Below are 15,752 nucleotides of genomic sequence, written 5' to 3'. Positions count from 1 at the left end.
TTATGGAAGTGAACAAAGAAAAAGGTAACTCCTTTCCCTCAGTGAATTACAATTACAAGCTTCCCTGATCAGTGACTTCAATTCCACTCAGAAGCTAAGCCCATTTTATGGAGCACATGGCTAAGTGTTTTAAGACGGACAGACTCGTAAATATCTAGGGAATGAATTTTTAAAATAAAGGTGTGACTTCTAAATCCGTGTTTGGCATCCCTTTGCCTTGTCGTATGATCAATTAAAAGAACTGACCTTAGAATCTCATTTTGGGTGCAGTAGGTGGTTTTATACCTGCCTTCGTGATGTAATAGATGAAATAGCACACATCTTTTTGTTTCTCCAACTGGGCAGTGATTCTCAAGCTTAAGCATACATCAGAATCACCCAGAGGTCTTGGCAAAGCACAAATTGCTAGGCCCTCTCCCCAGAGTGTCTCATTTAGGGAATGTGAGGTAGAGCCTGTGAAGTTGTATTATAAACAAGTTCCAGGTGATGCTGGTGTCACTGGTCAGGTATCTGTTTATACTTTGAGAACTACTGGAATAGGCAATGCATACTATAGCAAAAAAAACAAAACCAACCAACCAACAAACAAAAACCCAAGAAATCTGACACTGAAAACACGGAGAAAACGAAATCTTTCTCCCCTTCTAAGACCCCAATTCCATTCCTCAGAGGCAGTGACCAATGCCAGTTTCTTATGTATCTCTTAAATAGTTTTGCATTTGCTTATCTATGGGTACAGATATTATACACCAACAGCGTGAGCCTTCATTAAACATGGCAGGTTATCAAACTTGATTTTTACCAATCTAAGTGAAAAATAGCATCTATTTTTCTTAAAAAAATTTTTTTGTTTATTTTTAAGAGAGAGGGAGAGACAGAGCGTGAGCAGGGGAGGGGCAGAGAGAGAGAGAGGGAGTCACAGAATCCAAAGCAGGCTCCAGGCTCTGAGCTGTCAGCACAGAGCCCAACGCGGGGCTCGAACTCACGAACCACGAGATCATGACCTGAGCTGAAGTCGGACGCTCAGCTGACTGAGCCACCTAGGCGCCCTATTTTCCTTTTTAGTACAAGAGTAGATAAGCATCTTCTCATATGTTTAAAGCCACTTTTGATGAAGTCCAATGTATCTTTTTTCTTTCACTGCTTGTGTTTTTGGTGTCTGAGAATCCACTATCAAATCCAAAACCATGAAGGTTTACCCCTACGTGTTTGTCTCAGAGTTTTATAGTTTTAGATCTTACATTCAGTGTTTTGATCCATTTTGAGTTAATTGTTGTGTATTGTGGGAGGTAAGGGTCCATTCAGGTGGACATCTGGTTGTCCCAGCACCATTTGTTAAAAAGACTTTTTGCCCTCCAACAATGGTCTTGGTAACCTTGTCAAAAATCAATTTACTATAAACGTGAGAGTTTAATCTCTGGACTAACAAGTCTATTCTATGGTATATCCTTATGCCAGGATCACATTCTTGATTATTATTGCTTTGTAGGAAGTTTTCAAACTGAGAAGTGTGAGTCGTCCAACCATGTTCTTCCTCTTCAAGATTGCTGCGGCTATTCTAAGTTCCTTGAATTTCCACACGAGTTTTAAGATCAGCTTCACAATTTTCTCCAAGCAGCCAGCTGGGATTCTGATAAGGATTGCACCGAATGTGTAGATCAGTTTGCAGAGTTTTGCAGTCCTAACATTAAGTCTTCAGCCCATAAACACAGGTTATCTTTGTATTTATTTAGATATTTTTAAATTTCTCCCAACAATAGTTTATAGTTTTCAAGGGACCAGTTCTACACATCTTTTGCTAAATTTATGCCTAAGTACTTTTTTTTTTTGATGCTTTTATAAATGAAACGGTTTTTCTTAATTTTATTTTAGGATAGGCCATTACAAGTGTATAGAATACAATTGACTTTTGTATGTTGGTTTTGTATTCTACGGCCTTTACCAGTTTACTAGTTCTAATATTTTTAGTGGATTCCTTATGATTTATGTACAAAATCATATCACCTGCCAATAGAGACTACACTCCTTCCTCATATGATTGCCTTTCACATAATTTTCTTGCCCAATTGCCAGAACTTGGCTGGAACTTCCAGTATAATGTTGAACACAAGTGGCAAGAGTGGACATCCTTGTCTCATTCCTGGGTGTAGGAGGAAAGCATCCATTTTTCAACATTAACAATCACTTGGATGCAGATTTTCTATAGATGCCTTTATTAGGTTGGGCAAATTTCTAGTCCTTGCATTTACAAAAACGTCATTCTAGGGTAAGCTGGGAAGATAATTCCTCCCCAACTTCATAGAGAAAGGTTAGTTAGGTGCTCAGGGATTTCACTTCTAAGTTAGGAGAAATGAAAGTCTTTGTGCACACAAAAGCTTGTACATGGATGTTTATAGCAGTATTCCTCATAACCAAAAAGTAGGTCCATCAACTAGAGAAAGGATAAAAAGTGGTATATCGATATAATGGAGTATTATTCAGCCATAAAGAGGAAATACTGGTATGTGTTATAACATGGATAAACCTTGAAAACATTATGCTAAGTGAAGGAAGCCAGTCACAAACGGCTACATACCATATGATTCCATTCATATGAAATGCCAGCAAATTCATACATAGAGTATGTTAGTGGTTACCAGGGGCTGAGAGGAGGAGCAAATGGGGACTTTACTGCTAACAGGCTTGGGGTTTCTTTTGAATGCAATGAAAGTGTCCTCGAATTAGTGATGATAGTTATACACATCTTTGAATACCCTAAAACCCCCAAATTTTATATTTTAAAAGGGTGAATGTTAAGGTACATGAATTATCTTAATTCTGTTATTTGTTTTTAAAGGCTCAGTGATTTGTCCAAGATTATATAGCAAGTAGTGGAGGTGAGATTCATCCTAAGATCTTCTGTGTTAAAAAGTCCTTCCGGACATCATGATGCTGCTCCCGATGCTAAGTCATTTTGTTCTCTAATGGGTCTAACCGAGCTCATCTGAGACTGAACAGGCACTGAGAAATTCGGGCACAACAGAGAACAAGACATCAGAAAGTCACAGTCCCAGACGGGGCTCCTGGTCTCAGGAACGCAAAGTCATGGGCTACAGAAGTCCATGGAATTTGCCCCGACTCTACAAAACTATCAGTTAAAAATGAGAAATACCTTACACAAATTATATCCACAAAGAATTCAACAGAATAGTTCATTCTAACTCACTCTAGGGGCTCAACCTATTATTTAGAAATATTTTAACTCAGCGAGGTTACTGACAATATAATAAACAAAGAATTTACATAACCTCAGCTAAAATGCTATGGCTCGTTTGTTACCTAACCACATCCAGACCTTGCAAGTGGGAGAGGCAGGTCTCAATTGTGAAAGCTGAAGTCGCAGTTAGGACACCTCCCCAAGATGAGCCTCTGGGCAAAGGGGACTGTTCACCCCACTGCTGGTAAAGGTAAGACTAGACCCATCTCTGAGAAGTTTTCGACATAGAAGGAAACTGAAGATCATCTAGAGGAAAAGATTCTTAACCTGAGGTTCAAGGATTCCCAAGGAATCCATAAAATAACTTCGAGAAGTCATTCAAACCCAGTGGAAATGTATTCAAAATGTATCCTGGAGACGAAAAGTACAGCACAGGGAATATAGCCGATAATACTATGATAATATTGTATGGTGACGGACGGTGACTGCACTTATCCCGGTGAGCACCGCACGAGTAATGTATAGAACTGTCCAATCACTATGTTGTACACCTGAAACTAATATAACATTGTGCGTTAATTATACTTCAATAAAAAAATAAATGCATGTGGAGGTGCATTTTTTCCCCCCAGAGAGATGAGGTCCTGTATTTAAAATATTCTGGAACTCACAGAAAGCAACTTTGGAAATCCTGACTGGGATACGATAAAAGTCTTGCTTTGCTTGTTAGAGTCACATGGACCAGAGCAATTGCAAGGAATGCCTTTCATTAGCAAACAGCTGTGAGGTTTATTCCAAACTGGTGTTTTGCCAAGTTTTCTGCTGGAAACCTGAATGCGCTGATTTGCTCTTGTAATACCGCAGAAGGTTTTCATTATCTCTGATATGCCCATTATGGAAAGCGCTAAAAATACATTTCCATATCAAGATAAAATAATTTGCAAAGGGGTTATGTTTTTCTCTCTCATTCACAGTAACCAAACGTAGGCGGCTATTACTGGTTGCATTGTAGAAAAGCAACTTGGCTTTGTTTTAAGAGATTATTTTGCCTCCTTACCTAACCATATCCAATAGATTCCAAAAGATGAATAAAACACACACCACGTATTTCTCTTGGACTTCCTCTTGACTGGTGATCACCACAAAGAGGATGATTATTCTCTCTGTGAGCTAACAAAGAAACAGCAAAGTCAAGAATTAGGATCATCTGGTAAGCATGTAGGTAATTTTCTAATTTTAAACACCCCAGTCCCTCTTAAAAGTATGCTTTCACTGGAAATAGGTATACTAAACTGTTAACCTCTGAGGGAGTAGGGTTAGAGGTCCATTTCATTTCCTCCTTTTTGTTTTTTGCATTTTGTATTCTCCAAATTATATATAACGAATGAAAAGAAAAGAAAACCTGTACTTTATCTGAATCGGGATAGCTCTCCCCCTGCAAGAAAGGCACACATGTTGTTATTCGCTTCGGCAGAAAGCATGGTCCTTGCTCCGGAGGGAAGCAGTGGTAGGAGAATGTGAGGACAGAATTCTGACACGGTGTGAATAATGGTGTCGTTTAAAGTGCTCTGTATGGGAGCACAGGTGAGGGAGACACCTGCTTCGGGAAAGGATCCAGAGAGACTCATGAAGACAGGTAACACTTCAGAGGGATCTGGGAGAAGGGACGGAGCACAGGTGAGGGAGACACCTGCTTCGGGAAAGGATCCAGAGAGACTCATGAAGACAGGTAACACTTCAGAGGGATCTGGGAGAAGGGACGGGAGTTTGTCAGGTAGACTGAGTAAGAGAAAGGGCATCCTAGGTCAGGGGAGCAGACTAAGCAAAGAGGCAGAGGTGTGAAAATGCAGGTGTACTGGGGAGTAATGAGAACCCCTGGAGGCTACAGTTGGAGGAAAGTGTAGAGAAGGGAATAATAGGAGATAAAATAAAAGAGGTGTTGGGGCTGGGTTGTGAAGGGTTTTGAATAATGGGCCCAGAAATTTCGATTTCATCTAAGTCATCGTAGCATTTTTTTAAGGGGGAAGAGAAGTAATACAATCCTAACCTTTAAAAGCCAGTGGAAAATGAAAAGAATTCAACATACACATTTTTTTCCAAGTCAGTAAGCATTTTCAAATCATTGAGAATTCACACACTTATGGCTGAGCTCCAATTACTGACCTCAAAACACACATTCTTCTTCCCCAATCTAAATATAACGTGACTTCTTACATTAATACCCCCTGTATAGGCTGCATTTTTTTTTCTTTTTCTTTTTCTTTTTTTTAAGAGAACATTTTACTTTGCTTTCAGTGGTAAAAGGAAAATGTACTGGAGATTGAAGGAGCATAGTAGTGATTTAAAGAAGGAGGATTGCTTTATATTTTTCAATAGCTGTCTTTATTTTTGAGGCAGATCTAGGAATAATCTGTGACTTAGAATCATAGGCTTGTTAATCCTGGAAAATCACCTACTGCAGAGAAATCCAAGATTTGCCAACACTGGGCCCACATGCTCTATCAGCATGTTTATGACCGCAGCACTGAGTCAAGAGGGTCTCTGCTTGGCTAAGGGAATTGCATATGATTCATACGTTAGTCCATCTAGAGAAGCTATCTACACAGCTGTATTTATTTTGTTAGTCTTTCTTTACAATGCCCTAGTTTCTTAATTTATATTTACATAAAGAAGTATACTTAACTGCAATTATAATTACCAAATGATCCAAGCTTGCTGTCAATGACACCCGGCAGCCTTCAGATAAAAGATTTTAGGCGAACATCTGAGGAGCAAATAAGTACTTAGGAACCACCTAATCTTCCGTTTGGTCAGTGCCTGCTAATTAGGAAAATCATCTAATTTCTGATAAAAATCTCAGAAGATATATACACATGAATGCGTACATAACAACACATATTCCTAATTCTATGGCTCACTACAGAAAGAAAAGACCTAAATACCTCTTGGTAAGATGGATCTCTAGGGTCCACTCTAGCCCAATCCTACCTTTTTTACAAATAAAAAACTGGAGAACCAGAGAAGTGACTTGCCCTGGTGGCAGACCTAGAAACATATAGATCCCGAGCTTTTTGGTTTCCGGAGTTGTAAGCTATCCATGATGTCAGACTGCCCCTTAACTGATGAGTACAGAGGGGGAAATCTCCTAAAACAGAGAATGTTACTGGACAATAGAATTCACCCTGTTGAGAATCACCACTTGTTACTGATGCAATCCCAATTGCATAGAAATTGGCAATCAACATGCCCCAAAACCCCACAACCACATACATACATATGGAATATGTGAAGACACCTCTTACAACGTCAATTAAATTATCTGATGGTTCTTCAACTCTAACTTGACCATTCGATGACAATACACTGGGAGAATCTAGTTGGAGCTATTCTTAAATTGAGAACAGCCAATATTTACCAGTTAATTCGTGTAAGGTTCCAAACATACACCATACCTCATTTAATCTCCACAATGACTCTAAGAAATAAGTGTTTTAATTTTTTTCTTCCTTTTATAAAGGGCCTTGCATCTTACAAAGTGAAAGTGACTTGCCTACAGATCTGGGATAAAAATCTAGACGACGTGACTCTAAATCCCTCGTTCACACAAAGACATTTTCCCCCTTGTCATTTCATGGGCTATCCTCATGCCTAATATCCAGGTTATAGTCTATTCTTTCAAAAAGCCTCTTTTCAAATTTTTTTTTTAATGTTTGTTTATTTTTTAGACAGACAGACAGAGCACAAGCCTGGGAGGGGCAGAGAGAGAGAGAGACACAGAATTCGAAGCAGGCTCCAGGCTCTGAGCTGTCAGCACAGAGCCCATGGGGGGCTGGAACTCACTAACTGTAAGATCATGACCTGAGCTGAAGTCGAATGCTTAACCAACCGAGCCACCAGGTGCCCCTCAAAAGCCTCTTTTAGGGGCGCCTGGGTGGCTCAGTCGGTTAAGCATCTGACTTCGGCTCAGGTCATGATCTCACGGTCCGTGAGTTCGAGCCCCGCGTCGGGCTCTGTGCTGACAGCTCAGAGCCTGAAGCCCATTTCAGATTCTGTGTCTCCCTTTCTCTCTGCCCCTCCCCTGTTCATGCTCTGTCTCTCTCTGTCTCAAAAATAAATAAACGTTAAAAAAATTTTTTTTAAAAAAAGCCTCTTTTAAAAAGTTAAACTTAAAACAAGAACCTCCTTGATATTCTAAATCAACACCAAAACACTTTTGAAGACCAGACTTTTTAAATTTATTACTTGCCTTTATGTATAATAATTTGGCCAGTTATTTGGAGCTTTACACCTGTGAGAACTTAGCACTTCATCATTTTAAACAAATCCTAAGAGAACATGACTAATTACTAATGGTTTTTTAATGTTTAGCATAGCTCAAACCAGGTAGAATAAAAGCACCATTAAAAAAAAAAAAAAAAAAAAAAACAACCAGTAACTTAAGCCAAATGAAACATTGTCATAATGTGGTATACTCAAAAAAGTATGGTGACTATAAAATAAAAATACTTTGCATTTTTATGTTCTATTTAGGAATCCTAAATTCCAAGTTAAGCAGTGACTAAAACTAAGCTGTGACTTTATAAATGGCAGCTTTAGTTATGAACTATTCCCTCTATAGAGAGAATTTCTAGAATTAAAAGTAGCAGAAAAAGAAATTAAGAGAACAATCATGTTGGGGCGCCTGGGTGGCTCGGTCGGTTAAGAGGCCGACTTCGGCTCAGGTCATGATCTCGCAGTCCGTGAGTTCGAGCCCCGCGTCAGGCTGTGTGCTTACGGCTCAGAGCCTGGAGCCTGTTTCGGATTCTGTGTCTCCCTCTCTCTGACCCTCCCCTGTTCATGCTCTTTCTCTCCCTGTCTCAAAAATAAATAAAACGTTAAAAAAAAAAAAAAGAGAACAATCATGTTTACAATTGCACCAAAAATAACAAAACATCTAGGAATAAATGTAATCAAGGAGATAAAGGTAAAACTATAAGAAATTGAAGATGACACATAAATGGAACGGTATTCCACGCTTACTGATTAGAACCAGTATTGTTAGAATGTCCACACCACCCAAAGCAATCTACAGATCTAATGAAACCCCTATCAAAATGCCAACAACATTTTTCACAGAACTAGAATAATCCTAATTTGTTTTTTTAATTTGAGAGAGCACACAAGTGTGGCAGAGGGAGAGAGAACCTTAAGCAGGCTCCACACTCAGCATGAAGCCCATGTGGGGCTTGATCCCATGACCCGGGGATCATAATCTGAGCTGAAATCAAGAGTCAGATGTTCAACCGAGCCAACCAGGTGCCCCAACGATCCGAAAATTTGTATGGAACCACAAAAGACCTCAAACAGAGAAAGCAATATTGAGAAAGAAGAACAAAGATGGAGGTATCACATTCCCTGATTTCAATATACATGACAAAGCTGTATTAGTCAAAACAGTATGGTACGGACACAAACGACAGAGATATAGATCAACAGAACAGTTGAGCCTGGAAATATACCCACACATCTCTGGTCAACTAATCTAAGACAAAGTAGGCAAGAGGACACCGTGGGGAAAAGACAGTCTCTTCAACAAATGGTACTGGGAAGATGAGATACCTACATGCAAAAGAATTAAACTGGACCACTTTTTTGCACCATACACAAAAATAAACTCAAAATGGGTCAAAGACCTAAACGTGAGACCTGAGGCCATAAAAATCCTAGAAAAAAACATAGGTGATAATTGCTTTGACATCAGCTATAGAGATGTTTTTCTAGATAGGTCTACTCTGGCAAGAGAAACAAAAGTAAAATTAAACTATTGAGACTACACCAGAATAAAAGACTTTTGCATAGGGGAGGAAACCATCAGCAAAAAGGTAACCTACTCAATGGGTGAAGATATTTGCAAATGCTATATCCTATAAGGCATTAATATCCAAAATATATAAATAACTTATACAACACCAAAAATACACCAAATAATCTGATTAAAAACAAGCAGGGGACCCAAATAGACATTTTTCCAAAGAAGATATCCAGATGGCCAACAGACACATGAGAAGATGCTCAACATCCCTAACCTAATCATTAGGGAAATGCAAATCAAACCCACAAGGAGATATCAATCAGTCAGAATGACTAAAATCAAAAACACAGGAAATACCAAGTATTGGTGAGGCTGTGGAGAAAAAGGAGCATCGGTACACTGTTGGTGAAAATGCCTGTGGTGCAGTCACTGTGGAAAACAGTATGGAGGTTCCTTAAAAATTCAAAATAGAAATACCATATGATCCAGTAATTCCACTGGAATTCCATTTACCCAAAGAAAATGAAAACACTAATTCGAAAAGATATACACACCCCTATGTTTATAGTAGCATTACTGACAATAGCCAAGATATGGAAACAACTCAAGTGTGCATCCATAGATGGATAAAGAAGAGATGGTGTGTGTGTGTGTGTGTGTGTGTGTGTACACGTATATAATGGAATATTACTCAGCCATTAAACAGGACAAAATCTTGCCATGTGCAACAACATGGATGGACCCAGAAGATACAATGCTAAGTGAAATAAGTCAGAGAGAGAAAGACAAACACCATATAATTTCACTCAAATGTGGAATTTAAGAAACAAATGAAGAAAAAAAAGAGAAACAAAAAAAACAGACTCGAATACAGAAAACAAACTGGTGGTTGCCAAAGGGGAGGTGAGTGGGGTGATGGGTGAAAGAGATGAAGGGGATTAAGAGTGATGAACACTGAGTACAGAACTGTGGAATCATACTGTACATCTGAAATATAACACTACGTTTTTTATTTTTTTAAGTTTATTTATTTTGAGAGACAGAGCAGAGGAGGGGCAGAGAGAGAGAGAGGGAGAGAGAGAATCCCAGGCAGGCTCCATGCTGTCAGCACGGAGCCCAATGTGGGGCTTGAACTCACGAACCGTGAGATCACGACCTGAGCTGAAACCAAGAGTCGGACGCTTAACCGACGGGAGCCGTCCACGCGCCCCAACACTGTATGTTAATTATACTTCATTTAAAAAAGAAATAAAAATTAGCCTCAAAGACTATTATTTTACTAAATAACCCAAACTATTTCCATCCTATGAATTTCTGTCAAGAACCTTAGAAGCAGATCTTTAACGTGTTCAAAACCATCAATTACTTTCTTCTGTAAGCCACAAACGTTGACACAATTTTATTTATATATATTTTTGTTTATTCATCATTCATCATACTTATTAAGTGCACTGTTCTGGATCCTGGGAGATCTAGCCATGAATAAGACCAAGGCCCAGCCCTCAGGGTATTTATATCCTACTTGGTAAGATATACAATAAGCACATTTAGAAGAGTTGAGAATTCAAGACAAATAGCCTAAATCCAAATTTTCACTCCACCATCCACAATTTATGTGGCCTTCAGTCATTTATTTAACTTCTGTGTTAAGTAATTACACTGGAAATAATAATTAGTATTAATATTATATAGTAAATATTTAGTATAAGGTTATTGTGAAGATTAAATTAGTTAATGCACATGGACTTAGAAAACTATTTGGCACATAAAAAGTCCTAAATTGGGGCGCCTGGGTGGCTCAGTCAGTTGAGCATCTGACTTCGGCTCAGGTCATGATCTCACGGTCCGTGAGTTCGAGCCCCGCGTCGGGCTGTGTGCTGACAGCTCAGAGCCTGGAGCCTGTTTCGGATTCTGTGCCTCCCTCTCTCTCTGACCCTCCCCGTTTATGCTCTGTCTCTCTCTGTCTCAAAAATAAATACATGTTAAAAAAAAATTTTTTTAAAAAAGTCCTAAATAAATGTAAGCTATTATTAATAAAATAAATATAATTTAATGTAGTGATTAGTACATTAAGGCTATCAGTGAAAGGGCGCCTGCATGGCTCAGTCAGTTAAGCGTCCAACTCTTGATTTCAGCTCAGGTCATGATCTCACAGTTTGTGGGATCGATCCCCACATTGGGCTCTGCACTGACAGCACAGAGCCTGCTTGGGATTCTCTCACATGCTGCCCCTCCTCCCTCAAAATAAATAATTTTTTTTTTTTTAAAGACTATCAGTGAATAAAAAAGGCGAATCTCAGCATCTTTAAAATTATACTACAAATATAGTTTTTTAATGATCACACTGAAGAACTGCATGGATCAAACACAAAAAAAAAAAAAAAAAAAAAGGAAAAACCTAAAATCCTACCTACAGAGTGAATTGTGCCATTCATTCCCAGGAGGATTCAACATTGAGAAGGTCAGCCTGACAGTCTCCAGGACAGTTTTATCTCCAACAACGTAAACCTGATCTCAACTCAAAAGTGGAGAGAAAATCTCTGTGATTTCATGGAAAACCAGATTATTTAATCCAGCAATGCAAAAACGTACCTGCCACACAGCTAAAAAGAAATCAGGGTGCAACTTGGCGGTCTTCTGAAAAGGGTTTACGTTACAATACTCTGTTGGCATTTCCTTCATGTTTGTTCTCAGAATCTAAGACTGTGTGAGATCCTTGGAGGGATTTTTGACCAGCAGATGCTTGCTTGCCCTTATCAGGAATGGGAGGGGATTATTAGTAAATGTAACAATGGTTTTTGCAATTTAGGTTCACAAATGGAAGTTTTGTAGGCACAGGAATTTCAGGAATTTCCTGGTGTTTTGATTTATAGATTTTTAGTTTTGTAAAATGAATACATGTGCAGCAGTGTTTATTGCAATGCAAAGGAAGAATGCAGAGTTTAGACTTTTTAATTCGATTTTATATGAAGTCTTTGAATTTCAAGCATTTCTCAAAACACAAAGGAGTAAATTGGATTACTCTGAGGATTTCCTAAAGGTATATCAGTCTAATGTCCTGATACAAAGGTTAGTTTTGTGGAGATTTTCCCCTCTCCTGGAGTTGAGACATCCAGGAGGATCAATAAAAACCTCTTTCTCAGGCTTCTGAACAAAGTCAGAACAAAGTCCTTCAAAATCAGTATTTCAGGGTTGGTAGTGTTTCCACACTATGAAAACCAAGCTATTTTGATTACCTCTATTGAAATAAATGAATTTCTCAATTCAACTTTTTAAATTTAATTTAATTTATTTATTTATTTATTTTTACCAAGCTAAACATGGGGACTCTTTTGGGAGGAAGGGGTTGGAGAGGAGTAACGCCTAGTTTTATATTCACTTATATTATCATGTGTTAAAATAGTTGTGTTTCTTTTGGACCTTTTTTATTTTCCCATTTTATAAATTAAAAGCATATTTATATGTTTTATATATATTGTATTTATTATAAAATTAAAAGTTTACTATATTTCTCTATATAACTTTTTTTTAATATTTATGTTTGAGAGACAGAGACACAGCACAAGCAGGGTAGGGGCAAAGAGAGAGGGAGACAAAGAATCCAAAGCAGGCTCCAGGCTCTGAGCTGTCAGCACAGAGCCTGACATGGGGCTCAAACTCACGAACTGTGAGATCATGACGTGGGCCAAAGTTGGACGTTCAACCGACTGAGCCACCCAGGAGCCCCTTCTCTATATAATTTTAATTGACATGTAATTATTTCCAAAAAGGATGTCTTTAAGCAACGATTTATGTCATAGGTTTGCCTTTTACTCCTAAAGTGTGTTTTTTTAAATATATAAAATTTATTACTGTTTACTGTATTCAATGTATATTGTGTATTTTGAAAATACATAAAAAATTTTATTCCATTAAATTATTTTAGTCTTATTGTCAATGGGTTTCCTCCCCTTTTGCAATTGTGTGTGATTCATAATGGCTTTTAGAAATTCATAATGGCTTTTCCCTATCAAAATAAATACGTGTGTATACAACATCCAGAAATGCACAGAACAAAACACGGAACACAAACACACCTTCTATAAACCCACCGCAATCATTTGATACATGGTTCAGTTAGTTAAACTTTCCTATTGCTTTATGAAATCACTTATCTTGAGATTTTGGAAGACCAGTTTCCCAAAAAGATAATTCAGTCGTAACTTAGTCTCGCAAAGGTAACGGCAAAGTGACATCACAAATTTGTGGACGTGTTTTTCAGCCCACTGAAAGCAGTTGCACGCCAATGCATTTTTCAAGATGCCATATGCAATCAGCTAGGCTAACTGTGGAAAGAAGCTTAGCCACAATCTTAACTACAGTTTCTTCACTTAAAAATGGGGAAACAGGAAAACCAAGAATGATTACACAACCTTAGAGTTTTGTTTGGTTATTTTAAAGCAGGGGCCTCCCGAGTCATCTCATAATGAGGGAATTCTTCTAATTGTCTGCAGAGCTCAAATGAAGGAAGGGGGTTGAAAATGAAACTTTGAATATGATGAGACGGATTTTCAAAGCTTTTTCCAACACCAGGTCTATTTGGAAAACTATAGAAAAGACAGTAAATGAATACCACAAATAGAGGACAGATAAAATCTGAAAGAGATAAAAAGAGGAAGGCTAACAATCACAACAAGAATTAATAGTAGCCCAGGATGAAAATGGTAGCTGTCTTCCCTCATGTGGTAAATCCCTCACTTGTCATCCCTCCCAACAAAAAAGACTTAAAAATCATTTGAGCCCCATGAACAGCAGACACTGCAAATCACTCTGAATAAAAAGATTCAATGTAGATTTGCCTTTTTTTTTTTAAATTACCAAACCAGGATATAGTTTGATTACACTGACCATAGTTCTATAATTAGATCACATTAGATTAATAGTGAATACAAGCACATTGAAATAGTCTGGAATTTCTGGAACTCCAAGACATCAGGTTTCTAAGCTGCATAATAATTTCTATAACTAGGCAAGCCTACATAATTTTGGAAATCGTAAAAAAGGTGCACATTTTCTAGGCACAATTAAGGTGCTCTGTTTTCTTTCTTACAAGTCTACTTATCCCGTGTCTCACTTGCATGCCTTATGATGTCAATAACTAAAATAACATTACTCTTAATTTTGAAAGTGCTGTTTCACCATGAAACTGATATTAGCCAATTTAGCCTAAGAAAGTAAAAAGTCCCAAAAATATACACCAAAGAATACCAAAAGAAAGTATGCCAAAAGAAAACATGACTTAGACTTTCAACGAGCTTGGTCATCCTCCAGGTAAAATAATTCCATGATAGACTACAACTTGCATTCAACCTGGATGGTTAATTCTGTTCTCTAAAAATAGCATGATGGAATGTTGGAACTATAAACATTGTGTTAGTTAACGTATAATAAACATCAATCACTCTTGTTCCCAAATATGCTGCTTTTGGGACAGACATGTACTCCCTTTTATTTTGTAAGGAAATACATTTAAGGGAAGTCCATCTAGGTCTTGGCTAGCTGCCTACTCTGTTATTAGGAGTCAAGGCTCTAAATATTATCCTGACTTTTATTTTACATTTGATATTTCAACACTTAAAATGTCTTCATCTTAATGAACACTATTTCTCTACTTTTATTTAATAAGTAAAATTTAAAATCTCCCATAAACTTATAATGCTGAGTTCTTAACAGCCTCTTTAGGATTACAGTCCTATTTCCATCTTTTAAGCTTTCATGGTATTTTTTTTTCTCTCTCTCACCTTACCAGCAATAATTTCCTATACTGGATCTCCACCCGTGAATTTCTCACCTTCCCTTCCACCGGCCTTTAAAAAGGAACCTGGCCATCTAGAGCTAAAGATACAGTAGAGGAAACAAAAAATAGCTGAACAAATGGCAATAGCTCCCAGATATTCTATTCTAAGTGCTAGGAAATTATCTCACCTGTTTTTTTCCATTACTCCAAGAGATACAAGTTACTTTCACATCACTTGAGAAAATGATTCAGAACAATTGGTTCTCAACAATTGGTTCAGAACAATTTTTATGTTTTTTGTTTGTTTGTTTTTGAGAGAGAGAGAGACAGAGTGCGAGCGGGGGGAGGGGCAGTGAGAGGGAGACACAGAATCCAAAGCAGGCTCCAGGCTCTGAGCTGTCAGCACAGAGCCCGACGCAGGGCTCGAGCCCACGAACTGTGAGATCATGACCCGAGCCGAAGTTGGACACTTAACCGACTGAGCCACCCAGGCGCCCCAACAATTTCTGTTTAAATCCATACGACTAGTTTCTACTCCTGAAACTACTATTACACTATATGTTAGCTAACTGGAAGTTAAATAAAAACTTGGCATAAGAAAAAACAAATTATAACAACTAGTAAGAGCTAGAAGTGGGATTTGAATCCAGGTCTGTAGGATTCCCAAGTCTATGATTAGATGCTATACTAGATAAACATATATCTCTCCTTTCCATTTGTATTCAGTAAAAGTGGCAGAAAGAACAAGAAAGGGCTAAGTATTCTATTCTTTTGATATGGATGAAGGACACTTGTTTTTTCTGTTTGGATCATTTACGCTTTGCCAGATATTTTGTGTGGTGTCTTTTTCAACAGCTCAATGACTGTGGATATGATCCCACAATGAAAGGCAGAGGAACCAGGTGTCAACCCAAGTCTGAATGACTCCAATCCTAGGACTCTCCTCTGTCCTACACTGCCCAGGGTGGTGGCACAGTGAGCATGGGAAG

At 38.2% G+C, this 15,752-nt stretch overlaps 1 protein-coding gene across 2 annotated transcripts in view; it reads right to left on the bottom strand.

The window, feature by feature from the left end:
- HACD4 (3-hydroxyacyl-CoA dehydratase 4) overlaps window positions 1-15,752 on the bottom strand; it is a 36,382-nt gene that overhangs the window by 14,744 nt on the left and 5,886 nt on the right. The window contains exon 4 of one of the 2 annotated variants that reach the window (XM_027047064.2): window positions 4,254-4,366. In XM_027047064.2, the coding sequence (XP_026902865.1) occupies window positions 4,254-4,366 (113 nt within the window). The remainder of the gene's footprint in view (window positions 1-4,253; window positions 4,367-15,752) is intronic. The other variant, XM_027047067.2, reaches the window with a different exon arrangement.

The sequence above is a fragment of the Acinonyx jubatus genome, chromosome D4, assembly GCF_027475565.1.
Source record: "Acinonyx jubatus isolate Ajub_Pintada_27869175 chromosome D4, VMU_Ajub_asm_v1.0, whole genome shotgun sequence".
In the NCBI taxonomy this organism is placed as follows: domain Eukaryota; kingdom Metazoa; phylum Chordata; class Mammalia; order Carnivora; family Felidae; genus Acinonyx; species Acinonyx jubatus.
Note: the sequence above shows the minus strand (reverse complement) of the source record. Positions and strands in the feature narration are given on the sequence as shown.